This window comes from Balaenoptera acutorostrata, chromosome 2 (assembly GCF_949987535.1).
Source record: "Balaenoptera acutorostrata chromosome 2, mBalAcu1.1, whole genome shotgun sequence".
Taxonomy (NCBI): Eukaryota; Metazoa; Chordata; class Mammalia; order Artiodactyla; family Balaenopteridae; genus Balaenoptera; species Balaenoptera acutorostrata.
Genome location: NC_080065.1, coordinates 149505039 through 149524323, shown reverse-complemented (window position 1 = coordinate 149524323; position 19285 = coordinate 149505039). Strand labels below are relative to the sequence as shown.

Sequence of the window (19285 nt, the reverse complement as noted above, 5' to 3'; positions counted from 1 at the left end):
AATCTCCTATCAAGAAGATGGGCTATGAGATGCAAACTATTATATATAGGATGGAGCAACAACAAGGTCCTACTGTATAGCACAGGGAACTATATTCAATATCCTGTGACAAGCAAGCCATAATGGAAAAGAATATGAAAAGGAATGTATATATATGTATAACTAAATCACTTTGCAATACAGCAGAAATTAACACAACACTGTAAATCAACTATATTTCAATAAATTAAAAAAAAAAAAAAAGAAGAAGATGGGGGGAATTCATTGGTGGTCCAGTGGTTGGTTGGGACTCCACGCTTCCACTGCAGGGGGCACGGGTTCGATCCCTGGTTGGGGGAACTAAGATCTCACAAACTGCATGGCCAAAAAAAAAAAAAGGCTATGAAGAGGAGTAGAATTTTGGGGTAAGAAGGGTGCTGGGAGTGACAGGTGTTATTGGATAACTGCAGAAGGAAGTGGGGGGTAAACAGAGAGTTTTTAAAAATGTATTTTAAAGATGAAGGCACATTAACATGTTTTAATATTGACTGGAAAAATTCTAGAAGAAAGGCTGAAAATTATGAGACAAGGGATAAATGATAGCATGAGGTCACTGAAGGTTAAAGGAATTAGATACTTCATCTGTAATAATTGGGAGGAAGATGGGATGAGCATAGATGTAGATGCGTTTACAGGTTTGATGAAGGGGAAATAAAAGCTTTAGGATTCTTCATGAGGAAAATGATGACATCAGGAGAGTCAGACAGAAGTGCCAAAGGTCTGAGAATGCATGAAATTTGAAGTGGGTAGTGGGAAAGGGAAATTACTATATATTCTAAGATATGAGGTAACATTAAATGCCCATTTATGATTGGACACTATGGAATTTAAAGTAATACCAATTGTTTTATTCTTGTGATTGTTTTGTTGATAGATGTTCCTACGTAAACACCCCTCCTTGCTCATGTGTGTTCGAGAGTGCAGTCTCCCCATACAAATACCTTTCAAACTGAGCGGTAACATCTCCCAGGCTCTGCACTGTACTGTTATACCTTTCCTGCAAAAGCAGTGTGGCCTGAGCGTGAGCAGCGTTACTTTTCTCCAGTTCAACTTCTTTCCTAAGAAAAAGGAACAGTTAAAAGACAAAATGCTAACTGCAAATCATTAGTCTCAGAAAGAGACTAGGATGTACCTTTGACACTGTGAATCATATATCCCATATCTTCATGTTTATATCAGATACTGGCAGCTTAGACCTAAATTTATGACCTACATCTAATAGCCTGTTCATTTACATACAGCTTCATTTTATCTTTCCTGCTTTTATTTTACTTCTGTTTTCATCCTAATTTACTTATTTATCGTTTCATATCATACATACTCAGGTAGGTAGTTTAAACACTTTTTTGGAAGAAAGTAGATTAAAAAGACTCTGAAACAGAATCTTGATAGCAGCCAAAACTAAAGAATGTGAAGGATTACCAGTTAAAAAGCACTAGGGTTGAATAAAATTTAATTCTCTGCATTTAGACATTTAAGGAACACTAGGTACAGTTAAGTTAACTTCATTTTAAGAGTTCTTTTGAAAAAAGAGTTATGGAACTATGTAGATTTATTTTGATTATACCAATTACCCACATAATAAATTGTTAATTATCCAAAGATTCAACAACTTATTTAGTGGACTACTTTGCATAGACAGAATGGCTTTTAAGACATCTTTATAAATATATACTACAAATCTATAGAGATTTTTAAAAATATTAATATTACATATTACCACAATGGTGATACAACTTTTTTGATAGGCATATGAGCTTATGAGATCTTTTAAAGAACTAATAAAAACTGTAAGTAAGAAGCATTATTCACTTACAGACTAAGTTGGACACTGAGACAAGATAGTTGGTCAAATTCCTTCTGTAATGAGTATAGTGTTTAAAAAATATATACCACAGCTAAAAGCAATCAACTAGTACTAAAGGGTTTATAATAAAAATATTCTCTTTCCTGCCCCCTAGAGGAATCATTGTCAACTTCTAAATTTTTCTCTTAAGCTTGAAATTTCCAGGCTGGAAAGAACCTTAGAAATGATCTCGTAAAACTCCTTTATTTTATATCTAATGAAACAGAAAATAAAAGAAATTAAGATTGTCTTGCTCAGAATCACACAACTAGTTAACAGATCTAGGAATAAAATCCTTATCTCCTGACCTCTGGACTGAGTTCTTTGAGTTGGAATAAATGATTATCTCATCTTTCTTTCCTAAACTGACATCATCCACTCAAGTTTCTTGTTCCCTGGGGCTGGTTGCAGTATAGAACAATCCCCCTAAGTACACTTTGGTAGTGTTCCCCAAAATGCAAGCATAGATAAAACTTTGGTGTTTTTTAAATCAGTAACAACTAAAAGAAAACTGAAAAGGGATTAATAACAAAAGTACCTAATAAGAGACAGATACACACTTGTGAAATAAGTGGCAATTCTGTAGCTTTATGTCTAGTCCATGGTTCCTTGCTAGAAAATGTTTTACAGCTGAAATCCCAAGGATTCAAATATTTATTCACAAATTGAACTCAAGAATCAACCCAGATATTTTTGTTTTGTTTTTATACCTTCTGTATTTATTAGCTGACTCTCTTCTTTTTTTTTTTAACAACTTAAACTTTTTATTTTTATTTTATTTTATTTATTTTGGTTGTGTCTTAGTTGCGGCAGGTGGGCTCCTTTGTTGCAGGTTGTTAGTTGCGGCATGCACATCCTTAGTTGTGGCATGTGAATTCTTAGTTGCAGCACGCATGTGGGATCTAATACCCTGACCAGGGATCGAACCCCAGTCCCCTGCATTGGAAGGTGGGTTCTTAACCACTGCACCACCAGGGAAGTCCCTAAACCCATTTAAATAAATGTAGTGGAGAAGGACCTATAATGTGATGAAAATAATGTGGAATAAGAGTTTAAAAAAAAAAAAAAAAGCATGAGATCTTAGGCTTTCTACTTTTTTTTTTTTTAAATCCACTAGCTTTGTCTACCTGAAATTGTCCTCCTCCTCTTTCTGGCTTTGGAGACTGAGGTTATTTATTTACTTATTTTTTTATAAATTTATTTATTTTATTTTTGGCTGCAGTGGGTCTTTGTTACTGTGCGCGGGCTTTCTCTGGTTGTGCCGAGCGGGGGCTGCTCTTTGCTGAGGTGCGCAGGCTTCTCACCTTGGTGGCTTCTCTTGTTGCAGAGCACAGGCTCTAGGTGTCCGGGCTTCAGTATTTTTGGCACGTGGGCTCAGTAGTTGTGGCTCACGGGCTCTAGAGTGCAGGCTCAGTAGTTGTGGCGCACGGGCTTAGTTGCTCTGTGGCATGTGGGATCTTCCTGGACCAGGGCTCGAACCCGTGTCCCCTGCAATGGCAGGCGGATTCCTAACCACTGCACCACCAGGGAAGCCCCAGGCTTTCTACTTTTAATGACAAATTTTTAATTTTTGAACGTTTCCCAGTCCTGGTTGTTTTTCTCCCATTGTGCTTTTTGATTGTTACTTCTGAAGTGTTTGTGCTCCCTCAAAAGAGGTAATTAAAAGTATAACTTACACTATGATGCACATATGGACAAAAAATGGAAATGTTTCTTATTAAAGGGTGGGAATCTTATTATTTTGGGTGTTTTTCTAAATGTTATCATTGTAATGTTAATGTCCAATAATTTTTAGAAAATATAAGAGCAGTATAGGAATCCAAAATTTTGGTTATTAAAACTCTCTTTAGTTAAACCTTGGGCCTTAAATAAAGAAAGGGCATGGCTTCTGACTTTGGCTATCATACTTGTTTATATGCACATCCTGTGCATGTACTTTACCTGTCTGTGTTTATCCCTTATTTGTAAAATAATTCCAACCTCACCACTCACATGATTGGTGTGAGAATCCTGACAGAATGTACTAGAAAACACTTGTTAACATCTGAAGTCATATATAAAAATGAAGTCTTATTAATACAAACCCTTTCAGCCTTTCTTCTAGGAGTTTTATTTCTTCACCTCTAGACCCTGATTCCTCTTCCAATTGCTTGACCAGGCTTTCAACTTGTTCCTCCTTTTGCTGTAATTTATCTAGCTCATCCAGTGCTTGCTTTAATTCTCCCTCAAAGAGATTCCTCTCTTTAACCATTTCCTCTTGAAAAGAACATAGCTTCTGTTGAAGACTAGAAGATAATTCCTGCATCCAAATAGAAAACCATCAAAATAATTTGAAAGCTTTAAAAAATTTAATAAATAATTAAATTTAATGATTTGTGAGGTTTTACTGAGGGCAAAAAAGAAGTCCAGATGATGAAGTATGGACACTAAATTCAAGAGCCTCCAGGAAACTTGAAAAATAGAGAGATATCATATTCATTTTATCATGGATTATACCCTACACCTTGTTAACATTATGGTAAACGTTATTTCAGTCTTTTTTCCTACGCAACACACACACACACACACACACACACACTTAGAAAACTAAAATCATATTCTACAACTGACTTTTACCATTTTTCTCATGATTTATATAAAAAGAGTACTATGATTTCAATGTTATATAAAATATTTTAATGTTATATAAGATGAGGAAATATGAATAAATAAATACAAGTAAATCACTTGTGAAAAAATTCTAACATTACAAATAAAATGAAAATTGCCTACTTGTATTCTAACCTTAGTTTTCCCATTCCAGAGATAACCACTAGGCTTGGTATTCTATGCCTTATGGTCTTTTTCTATATATTTATATACTTAAAGTGTAAATGATATATACTGTGTATGTAAAGGTCATTTAAAATATCATAAAAATAGTAGTTGAGATCTTTTCAAGTCAATATATACAGATCTACTTAATTCCTTTGTTGTTGCAGATTGCCCAACGATATAATATTTCATGTGCATGTGAATGCCTGCTTGCCCAACTCTCACCAATGTGTCATAGTAGTAAATGTTTTAATATGTGCCAATCTTGTAAGTGACAAAAACAAATTATTTTTATTTCTTGGATTACTGCTAAGGTAGAGCATCTTCTCGTGTTTACAGGCTACCTGAATTTATTTATTTTTAAAATTTTTTTTATTTTTTGGCTGCACCACGCAGCTTGTGGGATCCTAGTTCCCCGACCAGGGATCGAACCTGGGCCCCCTGCAGTGGAAGCATGGAGTCCTAATCACTGGACCGCCAGGGAATTCCCGAAGCTATCTGAATTTCTACTTCTAAGAGTTATCTATTTCCATCCTATGCCTATTTTTTTTTTTTTAGTGAACTTTTTTTCCTCATTGATATGTAAAGTGTTCTTTATGTAATCTGCATTTTAAAAAACTGTCAGTTTCCTTTCTTGTCTAATTAGACACTCTTTTACCATAGAACTGTAAATGCCTATGTAGTAATCTAACACAAGAATGTGCTGAAAAATTTTTTAAAACAATTTCCTTATTTTGCTTCAACTGTTGATTGAATTTTTTCACATTATGAATAACCCTGTGGTGAACAGCAGTTAAATATGCGGCATAGGCACGATTATTTCCTCAGGATAAGATTCTAGAAGTAAAACTGATGGATCAAAGGACATATACAATTTAAAGGTTTTCTGATACACAGGGAGATGTATTACCTAAAAGAAGCACTAGTGTTTTAAAACATTGTAGTAAACTACCTTCTCTTGTTGCAGAAGTGAATCAATTTGCAATACTTTTTGTTGTAGCTCTTCATGTTCTTGTTGCTCAAGAACAGACCTCTCTTTTAAGTTTTGCATCTCAGAGTTTAGATTTTCATCCTGTTCTCTGTCCCTATTGATGAGGTCTTCTAGAAAAAGGAGAACATTAACAATGCTGTAATTAGATACTAATACTGACTTTGAGAAACCCAGATTCCCATAATATCCCACTATACTGCTTTATAGCATGTTACAGAGATCAAGTATTTCCAAAGGGGGGAAAAATAACTCTGAAGTTGGTATGATTACTATATATAAAATAGTATGTATATTATATAAGAAAACCCTCAAACCTAGTTCTATGTATCTACCAATTTTAAATGGCCACCCAATGGGGAAGTCAAGAACTGCACAACTACATATATTTCAATCAAGACAAGAAATATATTGAAATAAACAGATAACAAATATCATAAAAGACAAAAATTCCCAAACATAGAACAAAATTTTTGTTGTTTATATAATTATTTTAGAAAGTTGTTATAACATAGCAGTACTTTTAAAAAATATCATCGGTAGTACTTATCTAAAGAAAGAAGTACTATAAACAGTGTAATACCTTTTTCTTTTTCAAGCAGCTGGCATTTAGCATTCATGTCTTCCACTTGTTTAGACAATATAGCAACATTTTCCTCCAGAGACTGCTTAAGGCTTAAAACTTCATGATTCTTCTCTTTCAGATTTTCTTCTAACTGGGCAATATCTAGCTTGTATTTTTCCACTTGATCTGATGCACAACTGCATTAAAACAAATTATGTTGAAGAGCACATCTATTTAAGCATAGGGAACATTAGATGAAAATGATGTATTCATCACAGTTCAACAAAATAAAGTCCAATTTAAAACTACTCTTCATATTACCTTATTTCTTCGATGTATTCTAAAAGTTTTTCTGTTTCAGATTTTTCATCAATCTTTTCTTTCTCTATTGAAATACTAAAAAAAAATTGCACATATTAATATACACAATAATCATGCATAATGCTTACTCTGTACCAGATACTGTTATCTCAGGTAGGCTGACTCCAGAGTCCAAACTCCTAACCATTCACTTATGTGACCTCTCAAGTTGACAACTTAATATATGCAAATAGGAGGCTCAATTGTTTTTTTTTAAGTAAGAAAGCTTTCCAAATATATTCTGACAAAAGGGTTATGATGATGAGAGTCATCATCTGCAACACTCCAAGTGTAGCAGAAATCATCTTCTCTGTAGCTTTCCTAGCTTCCCCACATACAAAACAGCATTTTGTGTGCCACAAAGCCTTTGTTCCAGGCTGCCTTATATTCAATTACTTATGTGTTTACCTCCTCCAAACACCACAATTTGAGAAACGGGCAAGCGACTTAAACAGACACCTTACAAAAGGATATATACGAATGGTCAATAAGCACATAAAAAGATGCTCGACATTAATAACAACAAATTAAAATCACAAATGAGGGACTTCCCTGGTGGTGCAGTGGTTAAGAATCCGCCTGCCAATGCAGGGGACATGGGTTTGAGCCTTGGTCCGGGAAGATCCCACATGCCACGGAGCAACTAAGCCCGTGCGCCACAACTACTGAGCCCACGTGCCACAACTACTGAGCCCACGTGCCACAACTACTGAAGCCCGTGCGCCTAGAGCCTGTGCTCTGCAACAAGAGAAGCCACCGTAATGAGAAGCCCATGCGCCGCTATGAAGAGTAGCCCCCGCTCACCGCAACTAGAGAAAAGCCTACGCGCAGCAACGAAGACCCAATGCAGCTAAGAATAAATAAAATAAATAAATTAAAATAAATAAATAAAATCACAAATGAGATACTACTTCACATCCACTAGAAAGGCCGAAATCAAATAGATGACAACATCAAATGTTGATGAAGATATGGAACAGATGAAACTATCACACATTGTTAGGTGGGAGTGTAAAACAGCAAAACCACTTTGAGTGTTTTAAAAAACGTAATATGTATACAACCCTATGACACAGAAATTCCACTCCTAGATATTTACTCAGAGAAATAAAAGCCTGTGTCTACAAAAAGGCATATATAGTAGACTTATTGATAATAGTCAAAAACTGGAAACCCAAGTATTGATCAATAGGAGAATAATAAACAAATGGAGGTATATTCATATAATGGAATACTACTCAGAAATGAAAGGAGCAAATTATAATACACACAACAGTATGGCTGAATCTCAAAAAATTATCTTAAACAAAAGAAGCCACATATACACACATATGCATGCATGTGGTAATAAATGTCCCCAAAAAGGCCAAATTAATTTATGATGATAGAAGTCAGAAAGTGGTTGCAGGGGTACGGGGGCAGCCATGGGGGAGGAACAGGGGAGCAGGAAGGAGCATGAAGGAACTTTCTAAGGGGATGGCCACACTCTCTACCTTATGTGGGTGGTGGTTATACAGGTGTATACAATTGTCAAAAGTCACTAAACTGAATACTTACGATCTGTGCATTTTACTGTATATGAATTACAGTTGAGTAATAAAAAGAAGGCTAGGATTGTGCATTAATCACAGCTTCCTATACCAATACTTCTCAGTTTTGGTCTCATTACAACCTCCATAAGATTATGTTGTTAGAAAGACTATGAGTCTTTCCTCATCATTGATATAGAAGATGTACAAAAGTAATACATTCATACATCTTTCAGCATAAAATGTTTGGGAATGATTAGGGCTCAACTGTCACTTAGGAAGAGAAATAGGGCAAGTAGAGACAGGCAATGAGGTAAGTATGAAGGGAAGGTTAAAGTCTCAATAAATAACTAGCCGAGAAAGGTAAATCAAAAATTGGTTACACACACACACACACACACACACAAATTGGTTATACAAAGGAATCTCTTTCCTTTTAGTCACTCACAGTTTCCCCTTAAGTTGTGCTATTTTCTCCTGAGACTCTTCGAGATTCTTCTGGGTGACCTGCAGCTTCACCTCCATGCCTTCTTGCTTAGCCATCATGCTCTACACAATAGAAATATCTGTTTTAGGAAATGAGAACTTGTTCAGATCCCCCGTTCCAGACACAGCAGACTTACCAAAGGTATCACTCACCTTCATCTTTATTTCTCTTTTGTTTCTAAGTTTCATCAACTCAAGGCTTAGAATTCTCAAATTCTTCTGGTTACTATCATCAGAAAACTAAGTACAACAAACATTAAAAAATCGAGAAATATTTTCTATTAAGTCCTGTAAAAAAAAATCACTTAAATATTGATTATCTATTATTGGGACTATTATTTGCCTACAACATACTCTGGTAGAGAAAAGAGCCAGGATTACTGGTTTTACACTACTACTGTTCTTGTCTCTCCTATTCCTTCATGTGGCTTTCTGGTCTGCTTTTGAAATCAGCTTCAGTGGTCATTTACCTGTATATGCTAGAAAGTCCACTGTGTGGCTCTAAAACAAGCTTCTTGGAGAGAATTTTGTAAAGTGTGTTTGCTTAACAAAATGCATCTGCATTGTTTGGTCTACTTTGAAATATGCAGACTATAGGGTCCATCGCAGGCCTAATAAATCAGAATCTCCCTGAGTGGGGACCAGGAATCTGCTCCCTTCCCCGTGCTTAATTCTTACGCATCCTTACTCCCTTTGTAAGCAAAGAGCTCAGCACATTACAGGCCCTGAATAAATGACTCTTATTAAGCTGAACAGTGATTTACAGCTTCCTTCTACTTCTGTAAAAAAGCAAGACGACCATGTTAAGTCCTTTAAGATCATTAGTATATTAATATTGATAAATACAATTTATCTATTGAACACATTTAGTTCACACAATTATTCATTTCCCACTATATTTCCAAAAGGATTTGAGATGGAAGCTTGCTATTATGCTATTATTTATTTCAGAGAAAGATCTTTAAAGATACTTCTAGATGTAAATTCTGCAACATTTATTAGTGGCCTTATTTATTGGGGGTGACTTTGAAGAAGGTGAGAAAATGTCAGACATTAAAACAAAAAGTAAACTGTTTTGTTTATAACCTCTTATGTGCCAGGCACCAAAATAAAAAAGATGCAATAATAATTCCTACTGGAAGCAGCTTAATATTTAAAGTACATTTAGTGAAGGAAAATGACTAAACTAGGCCTAAAATTCCCAAACAGCTATATGAGGAAAAAAAACACGTTTATTATTTATTCAATTGTAAATATTATCATGAGGTTCAAATACCTTAGATTTTAGTAGCTCATTAGTCCTGGTTAATTCAATAAGCTGTTTTTCCAGTGAAGCATTACTTGCAGAGAGAGATGTTTTTTCCCTGACGGTAGCATTTAGCTTTGCTTCCATCTTCTCCAACTCAGCTTCCAGATCCTGGATCCGCTTGTCCTGAGCACCACGTTCCTGCACAAGAACACGAATCTGGACAGAAACAAGGTGATGAATGAATAATTCACTGATTACTGCCAACATAATCACTAAATGCTACTGATAATCAAAATATTAAAGTTCTAGACAAACTTCTGATTGTGACGTGATGCTCTTAGATATTCTTAGCTGTTTCAGCAATCATATTTATTTTATGACACATCTTGAAAAACTGTAAGCATTTTAAGAACAGAGGATTTGAACTGTCATAAACTTCTAGGTGTAATTAAACTGTTTATTCACTTTTAAGGTATTTCTACCTATAAAAGTTCTTCTTTACTCTAGTTCTAATTATAGGAAGTCAAATTATAGCTTGAAATGCTAAATATCTTTTTCATTTCTGGGGAAGCAGAACTGGGCTTCTGAGTAGGATATGGTAGGCACCAGCAAGCCATCATTCCTGCTGCAATTACTAGGTAAAAACCAAAACCTAAATCAAAAACACATACTTGTCAACAGAAAATGTGGAAGCCAGAAGACAATGAAATGTTTAAAATGTATGCAGAAAATCTGCCAATCAAAAATTTTATTCTCAATGAAAATATCCTTTGAAAATATGAAGGTGACATACAGATGTTTTCAGAGGGGAAAAAAAAAAGGCTGAGAGTATTTGTCAACAGTAGAACTGCATAAGGAATTCTAAAGGAAGTTCTTCAGGCTGAAGGAAAGTGATCCCAGGTGTTTGTAAGATGTGCACTTTAAGGACATAGATAGATTGACAATAAAGGGATCGGAAAAGATTTACCATGTAAGCATTAAACAAAAGAAAGCTGGTATGGCTATGTTAATATCATACAAAGTAGACTTTAAGGCAAAAAATATTACTAGGAATAAAGAATTTTACGGGTAAAAGATTATTTCAAGAGGAAGACATAATCTTAAATTTGTTGTGCACAACAAAGTAATATCATAACTTCAAAATATACAAAGCAAAAACTGACAGAATTAAAAAGATAAATAGGCTAATCCCCAGAGCTACAAATTTAAAAATACCTTTCTCTGTAACTGGTAGAATAAGCAGACAAAAATATCAGTACAGATAAAGACCTGAAGAAAACTGTTAAACAGCTTGAACTAATTCTCATATATAGACCACTATAACCAACGAGTGCATATACATTCTTTTCTAGTGCACATAAAACATTTACCAAAATAGACTATTAGCTGGGTATAAAAGTATCAAGAAAGCACAGCTGCATTAAATCACATGAAAAGTATTTTCTACCCTTATTGGCTTTGTATTCATACTAATCTCAGTATTCTAAGCCAATTGCTTTTACTAAAACTATATCAAGCACCACTTACATATATAGCTGTAAACTAGATGCTAGGGACTGAACGAGCTTTAAGATTCCCTACCATAAGATTCTTTATGCCTACATTATTGGTTTAAAACCAATGTTGATAGCACAGCATAAAGCAGAAAAAAGGAGGCTGAGATTATCTACATCACACTTTTTTCAGCTAAAGAAACTTAAGCTCCAAAAAAAGGACTGTAAACTCAAACACCTACATGACCAAGCAGATAATATAAATAAGAGAGCCAGGCGAGGACTGACTGAGCAAATGTGGGGTCTAAAGAAGGCAACGGATGCGGAAACTGTGCTATCAGATCTTCTAATTTTGCAAGAGAAGTCAGAAATCTGAATTTGTTTTGCATATTTTACTTTTAAATATTGATAATTAATTCAAATTAATCAAACAAACAACAAATACTGTGGGGCTTAAATAAAATAGAGCTGTATTTGTCAAAAATTTCTATTCTAAAAGATTAAGTAACTGATACAAATTACCAGTTCTAATCCTGGCACTGCCACTCACTCACCAGCTATCTCATAGAGACTTGGTGACACTCAGTTATTATATATCTAAGTATTAACTCCTACATCATAGGCATGTATCCTCAATAAAATGACAGCCAATATTACTAAAATAAATACAAAAAGGATCAGAGCAACAAGGGCAGAGATTTGCAAAGTTATTTTGACATATTTTTGATCTTAAGCCAACATTTAACTGTAATCAATAGTAAGTTTTAATACGTCAAAAGAATATGTCTAGGGGACTTCCCTGGCGGTCCAGTGGTTAAGACTCCACGCTTCCAATGCAGGGGGCACAGGTTTGATCCCTGGTCGGGAACTAAGATCCCACATGCCATGTGGTGTGGCCAAAAAATATAAATAAATAAGTAAATAGAAAATTCTTAAAAAAAAAAAAAGAATATGTCTACTAGAAAGAGTTGCTCAGTAATGGAAACACAGAAAAAAGACTGCCAGAAAAGAAAAGCTGGCAGTGACCAGCCTCGCCCTGCTTAGGGAAGTAGGCAGGTTTTTTAGGTCAGCTTTGCTCAACAGAGATTTCTGCTACGATGGAAATGCACTGTGCAGTATGGTAGCCACTTACCACAAGTGCCTATTGAGCAGGTGAAATGTGACTAGTGGAACTGAAGAACTGAATTCTTAATTTTATTTAAATAGAGACACGTGGTGAATGGCTACTATATTGGATAGTACAGGCAGTAGGTCATTTTATCCTTGAGGAAGGCATATACCTATAGTGCAGAGATGCAGTAAGTTAGCACAACTCCATCACAATTCAAATAACCTGCTAGGATTTCATGCTCACCAAGTTTTCTAGCTAGTTACTGTCTTAACACATAGATTACTATATAGGAAGAGTGTATGCTATGAGTAAAGGTTAATATTTGATCCACGTACAGTTGTAATAAACTAACATATTGAGTTTTAGTTATCAGTTTTTCATGAAGTAGATTATCTTGAATCCGTCCCTTAGTATGCTAACAAATTGCATACCACATTGACAACCAAGCTGTAAAATATGGTATCCAAGCCAAGGATTGGTACTTAGGTACTGGCCTGGATGGTACATATGCCTCACTATATGACTCCTCAAAGCAACAGAATCCTTGTCTCTTAACTATGGGTAACTCTTTTTCCATGATATTGCACTTACTTTTCAGTAAGTTGAAAGTATTGCTTACCTCTTTTTCCAACATCTTCAAATCTTTTTCATTCTTTTGAGATTCTTTCTATTTGAAAATCAAAGAACAGAGACGATCAAATTTAAGTGCCACAAATACCATAGCCAAATTTGATTTTTAGTTATCAGAAAAGATTAAGGGTTCCAAACATTTCACTGACTCTATAAAATATTTTGTAGGTGACTTACCTAGCAAATGAAGGAAAAGTTTCTTCAAATCTTAAAATATCTCAGGCTTGAACATTTTTACCCCAATAGATGAGGCTTTTGCTAACAAGTCCACTGAAAAGAACAGGTCCTCTTTTCTAATGTTAAACAGCAATACATTTTACATACTTAAGTATGCTATCTCAGAAAAAAAAAGACTCTTAAAAAGAAAAATCAGGGCTTCCCCGGTGGCGCAGTGGTTGGGAATCCGCCTGCCAATGCGGGGGGGCGCGGGTTCGGGTCCTGGTCCGGGGGGATCCCGCGTGACGCGGAGCAACTGAGCCCGTGCGCCGCAACTACTGAGCCTGCGCTCTAGAGCGTGCGAGCCACAGCTGCTGAAGCCCACGTGCCGCGGCTGCTGGGGCCCGCACGCCTAGAGCCTGTGCTCCGCAGGGAGAGGCCACCGCAGTGGGAGGCCCGTGCACCGCAACGACGAGCAACGACGAAGAGTGGCCCCCTGATCGCCGCGGCTGGAGAAGGCCCGTGCGCAGCGGCGAGGACCCAATGCAGCCAAAAATAAATAAAATAAATTTATTAAAAAAAAAAAAAAAGAGAAATCAGCTTAAACTTAGATCCCAAATATGAAAAAAAACTACAAGTGCAAAAACATAAAGAAAAACTGAAATAATACAAACTGATTCTAATCTACTCATTGCCTTTATTCTCAATAAGATGTATTTTTACGTATCTTTTTATATCCAACAGCCTTTCTGAGATAATGGCCCAAAACAGAATATCTATCTTTTCCATCTAAAGATGGAAGAAAAGTCATAAACACCTTGAACAAAATGTGTTTCATATATTTCTAAGTTGGGGGAGGGCCACCAGTCTCATGTTTAATTTCACGCCTGATAGCATTTTCTACCAAGGAAGGCCTATTACGTAGGAGTTTTACACAAACTTGTTTGTAATTTAGTTTTAAATTTCAGAACTGTTTCTCCAAGAAATTCAAGTCAAGAAATTTACATCAATTTCCAAGAAAAGGGTATCTGTATCAGTGCTGCCCATAAAAATATAATGCAAGCTATGTACATATTTTCAAATTTTCTAGTAGCCATATTTAAAACGTAAAATTTTTAATAATACATTTTACTTTACCCAAGATATCAAAAATATTATTTCAACATGTCATTAGTATAAAATTATTAACAAGATATTTTATATATTTGGTACTAGGTCTTCAAAATTTGCTGTATATTTTACACTTACAGCACATCTCAATTCAGATGCTAAATTTTCATTAGAAATATCTATCTATATTTAGATTTCACAAAATATACAGATGAAAAAGTAGATTCACATACCCAAGTTATTCCAAAAACATTTAAGTTTTATAACAACAGAATCGAGTATCAGTTTTTAACTACCCATTAATTAAAATTAAATAATACTAAAAATTCAATTCTTCACTTTCAAGTGCTCAGTAGCCACACGTGGCTGATCACTTCCATATTGGACAACAGCTCTTTTTTTATAGAACAAGAGACTTAGGTAATCGCCAAATTAATGAACAAGAATAAACTTAACTTACAGCTTTGATTTCCCAACTCTGAATCTTTTCACATTAAAATACCAAGTTGTACAACTCCTTAAGGAAGTACAACTTGCTTTATGAACTAATGGAAACCGTAATAGTAGGCTCTTGCACAAGCTATAACATGAAGTTATTAAGAATTTAATCTCCTACCACTCTTTGGCAGTTTCTGAGTAGCAAACCTCTTTTAGGCATTAGAAGTTTTTTCCTTTATCTTCGCCAATATTTACTCTTCCGCCAAAACAAATAAACAAACAAAACCAGAACAACTCAAATTATGGTAACTAACAAATCAAAGCATTGCATAATTTTTAAAGCCTTACTAAGTATTATAAAATTTACCCAGCTATAGAAATGACTGAGAAGTGGAGACCATTTTGTAATTCTGAACTAAGGGCACATTTAAACACAATATATTTAGTAATGACCCAGGCAGGTATGTAAAGCTTGCTAGAGTTCCAATGATAATGTTTTACTAATTTACAGATTTACCAATAACCTTAATTTATACACTTAACCCATTCTAGTCAAATATAGTACCTTTCAGAAATATTTTCATATTACAGTTTATAAACCAGCTAGAATATAAGAGCTCCTTACCTTTAATCCCGAAGTCTTAACTTTTCTTGATGAAGCAGGCAAGGTAGTATCTTTGTCAACATTAAGATTTTGTTGAGATTCTGCTATAAAACAAATTGTACAGATCATGGTTTGTGCTTACATATTTGAACCACAGACAAAACACAATTCCCAAATTTCTTATAGCAATATAAAGTTATTCTTTTCTTGATTGTACATTTTCAAATAATTAGTTGCACAATATTTTTTACACATCTCTTTCCTGATTTCCCTAATATTCTTTCTAATATTCTCCAACAGAGAGTTAAAGTAACCGAAAAGGAAAACTACATATCTATGGCATCTTGCTTAATTTTCCTGGTTATATGACAGTGTAATGATGAAAGTGTTATTCTGAAGTTGACCCTTTTGTAAATCTATCAATTAAGAAAAATTAAATATAGGTGTAGCTTCACATTTTTAGAGATACTACAGCATCTTTAAATTTAAATTCTGTTTTCTTAACTTCAAAATTTACAAGATCATATAACCATTATTTTATATTGGGATCAATTACCTTTTTGGTTTTTAAACCTTTGTGACTTCCGAAAGGATACTGGTCCCTTTAATACTTCTGAAGTTTTAACATCATAAGCACCTGGAGATGGTGCACATCCTAGAGGAAACATAAAATATTAAAATCTCATCTAATGTGACTTATGATCTTAAGTTAAAAACATGTCTTACAAATATTATATGATATTTATATGTGGAATCTAAAAATTAATACAAATGAATATATATGCAAAGCAGACACAGACTCACAGACATGGGAAACAAACTTATGGATACCAAAGGGGAGCAAGGGGGGAGGGACAAATTAAGTGTATGGGATTAACACATACAAACTACTACACATAAAACAGATAAGCAACAAGGATCTCCTGTGTAGCACAGGGAATTATATTCAATATCTTATAATAACCTATAATAGAAAATAATCTGAAAAAAATATAATTGAATCACTTTGCTGTACACCTGAAACTAACACAATATTGTAAATCAACTATACTTCAGTTAAAAAAAGAGTCATAGTAAAGTGAGTAATATAAATGTAAAAATACTATTAATAAATTCCTTCTTTTTCTAATTTAAAAAAATGATATAAATGAACTTATTTACAAAACAGAAAAAGACTCACAGATTTCAAAAACAAAGTTATGGTTACCAAAAGGGAAACATGGGGAGGAGGGATAAATTAGGAGCTTGGGATTAACATATACACACATACATATCTATATAAAATAGATAACCAACAAGACCTACTGTATAGCACATGAAACTCTGCTCAATATTCTGTAATAACCTATATGGGAAAAGAATCTAAAAAAGAATGAATATATGTGTATGTATAACTGAATCACTATGCTGTACACTTGAAACTAACACAACACTGTAAATCAACTATACTCCAATAAAATTTTAAAAAAAATTGCTTCCTTTGTTTTCAAATGTAAAAATAGCACCCATTTGATATTAGGTTTCTCTGTGAAGAACAATATCATTATCTTCCCAAATGACCTTTATTTCAGTTGGGTCAAAGGAACACAGACAACTGAGCAAAACAACAAAGACAGTTTTGGGATGAACACTGTGTCAGAACAAGCAATACAGCTTTGTTATTAAGGATTGAATATAAGAAATAAAATATTTGGAATCAACTCTACTCAGAGAGATTCACTGAGGTAACTATCACCAGATTTTAGAAATGAAGTTACTAAAAATGTCCAGCCCTCAAGATTTAGCTTGGAATAAAAATTTAGTGACGATCCATCTCTAATATCATTACACCAGAAAATTTATAAAGCCATGTTATGCAAAGTACAAACTACACTAGACTATATTTCTATGTTGCAGCAATTTATACTGTATAACCTCATGTAACTGGAGTCCCAAATCGAAGGCATTTCAGAGTGCTTATGCAAAGCTGACTTGAGATCCAGCTCTTACTTACTTTAGATCTCAGCCTGGAGGTCGCCTCTTCCAGTTTTCTCCAAATCCCCAAATCAAGCTAGGAACTTCCATTCCACAGCAGCCTACGCATACTGTTACTATCACAGAACTTCTTGCAGTTTTGCAATGGGTTATAATAGTGTACTTATCCATCTCCCTCCTTAGACAAAACTGCTTGAAGTTAGGGACAGTCTCAATCATGTCCATTTCCTCAGTATTTAGCTCAGGGTTTGGCAGTGTGGCAAAGAAAACAGAAAGTTACTTGGGATGTGGGATTGGGAATAGAGTTTTGTATAGTAATCAGCTAGATGGATGTTCAAATCCAGCTTTGCCTGCCAATCAATAGATAATACTATATGCCAGGTACTTTGCAGTCATAGCGAGAAGATGATGAATAAGAACATTATGCTCTCTCCTTTTCCAGTCTAGCTTTAAGACCCCTGGGAAGTTATTTCTATTTGAGACTGATTCTTCATTCACGAAACAGGAATAAAAAATAGTATCTACCTCACACTTTGGTTCTTAGGATTTCTGGAGTAATACGAGAAATCACTACAGTGCCACACACACACACACACACACACACACACACACACACACAGCATCAAATAAATGGTAATTTATTACTCTTGAAACTATGAGCCTGAAATTTTGTGTAATTGGAAAAAGCAGTTTGATCTATTATAAAGCAAGCAAACAAACAAATCTCCTTAAAAGACACACTGCTGACAGAACTTAGAGTAGGTTCTTTGAATGTCTGGAAAATTATATGGTTCTTGACTCTTCTAATTAAAAAATATTCTTGTGCTGATGCATTTGCTCCCTTGGCCTTCCTTTGTGAGCAGAGGTCTTTTCCATTTGCATTTTAGCTAATAGAAATTAAGGTGTAATGAGTGACTGTTAAAAGTGTACATTATAAAGGACAAATCATGAGCTTTGATATTAAGCTCTGTCACTTACAGGCTGCTCGGTACAGTTACAAAACCCCTTAGTGTCCTCAGCTGTAAAATGAGGACAATATCAGTACCTGCCTCACCTGGCTGTTGGCAAGAATAAACCAGATCTAGTAGGGGAGACCTTAGCATAGTCCCTGCATACAGTGAGTAGTCACTAAATGATGAATGCCTTACCAACCACATGGAAGGCTTCATCGTTATTGTGCTTTTGCACCGCAGTGGTTAGGAGCACAGGATGGGTTCGTGGAGGCCTGGTTTCAAGCCCCAGTTCTGACAGTTTGGATTGTGTAACATTTAGCAAATAGTCTCCATCTCTTTATCAATAAAATAATGAATAATAGGGATTTGGGGGAAATAAAATAGAACTAATAATCTATGTAAAGACTTAGTGTGGTGCCTGGGGTACTGTCAAAATTAGCTCCCATTACTTCATCTATAGTGTTTTCAGTAAGTGCTACTGCCATAATTTTACACCCATAAACTGCCTTTACCAGTCTTCCTTCTTTTACGCCTGAATGGGATATCCAAAAGAAATCCACAAGTTCAAACCAAAAGCAACAGTAAATATATATATATATATATATATATATATATATATATATATATATATATATATTTTTTTTTTTAACAGTGAGGCCTTCGGACTTGAGCAACAAATAGCTATCAATGCTTCCTAATTCCTATTCCCTTCCCTCTGCTTTAGTTTCTCCACAGCACTGTTTATTGGCTGCATTCCCCAATTGAAGGTAAGCTTCATGGAGCAGGGATTTTGCTTCGCTCGCTGTTGTAAACTTATCATTCTGAATAGTGCTTGGCATGTAGTAAAACCTTAGCATGTGTTTCAGGAAAATGAATCAATTAAGTGAGCCCCATCCCAGCCCTAAAAATCGCCTTCTATTTGCCTCTGATGAAGGGAACC

General features: G+C 35.0%; 1 protein-coding gene across 5 annotated transcripts in view; it reads right to left on the bottom strand.

Moving 5' to 3' along the window:
- The window catches only part of HMMR (hyaluronan mediated motility receptor), a 29977-nt gene that overhangs the window by 10123 nt on the left and 569 nt on the right, over nt 1-19285 (bottom strand). For 3 of the 5 annotated variants that reach the window (XM_057541114.1, XM_007171447.2, XM_057541113.1), the window contains exons 2-12: nt 15975-16073; nt 15440-15522; nt 13100-13147; nt 9904-10092; nt 8781-8867; nt 8590-8690; nt 6574-6648; nt 6271-6449; nt 5652-5800; nt 3970-4184; nt 981-1097 (exon numbers count right to left, since the gene is read on the bottom strand). In XM_057541114.1, the coding sequence (XP_057397097.1) occupies nt 981-1097; nt 3970-4184; nt 5652-5800; nt 6271-6449; nt 6574-6648; nt 8590-8690; nt 8781-8867; nt 9904-10092; nt 13100-13114 (1127 nt within the window). In that variant the 5' untranslated portion in view covers nt 13115-13147; nt 15440-15522; nt 15975-16073. The remainder of the gene's footprint in view (nt 1-980; nt 1098-3969; nt 4185-5651; nt 5801-6270; nt 6450-6573; nt 6649-8589; nt 8691-8780; nt 8868-9903; nt 10093-13099; nt 13148-15439; nt 15523-15974; nt 16074-19285) is intronic. The other 2 variants (XM_057541115.1, XM_057541112.1) reach the window with 1 other exon arrangement.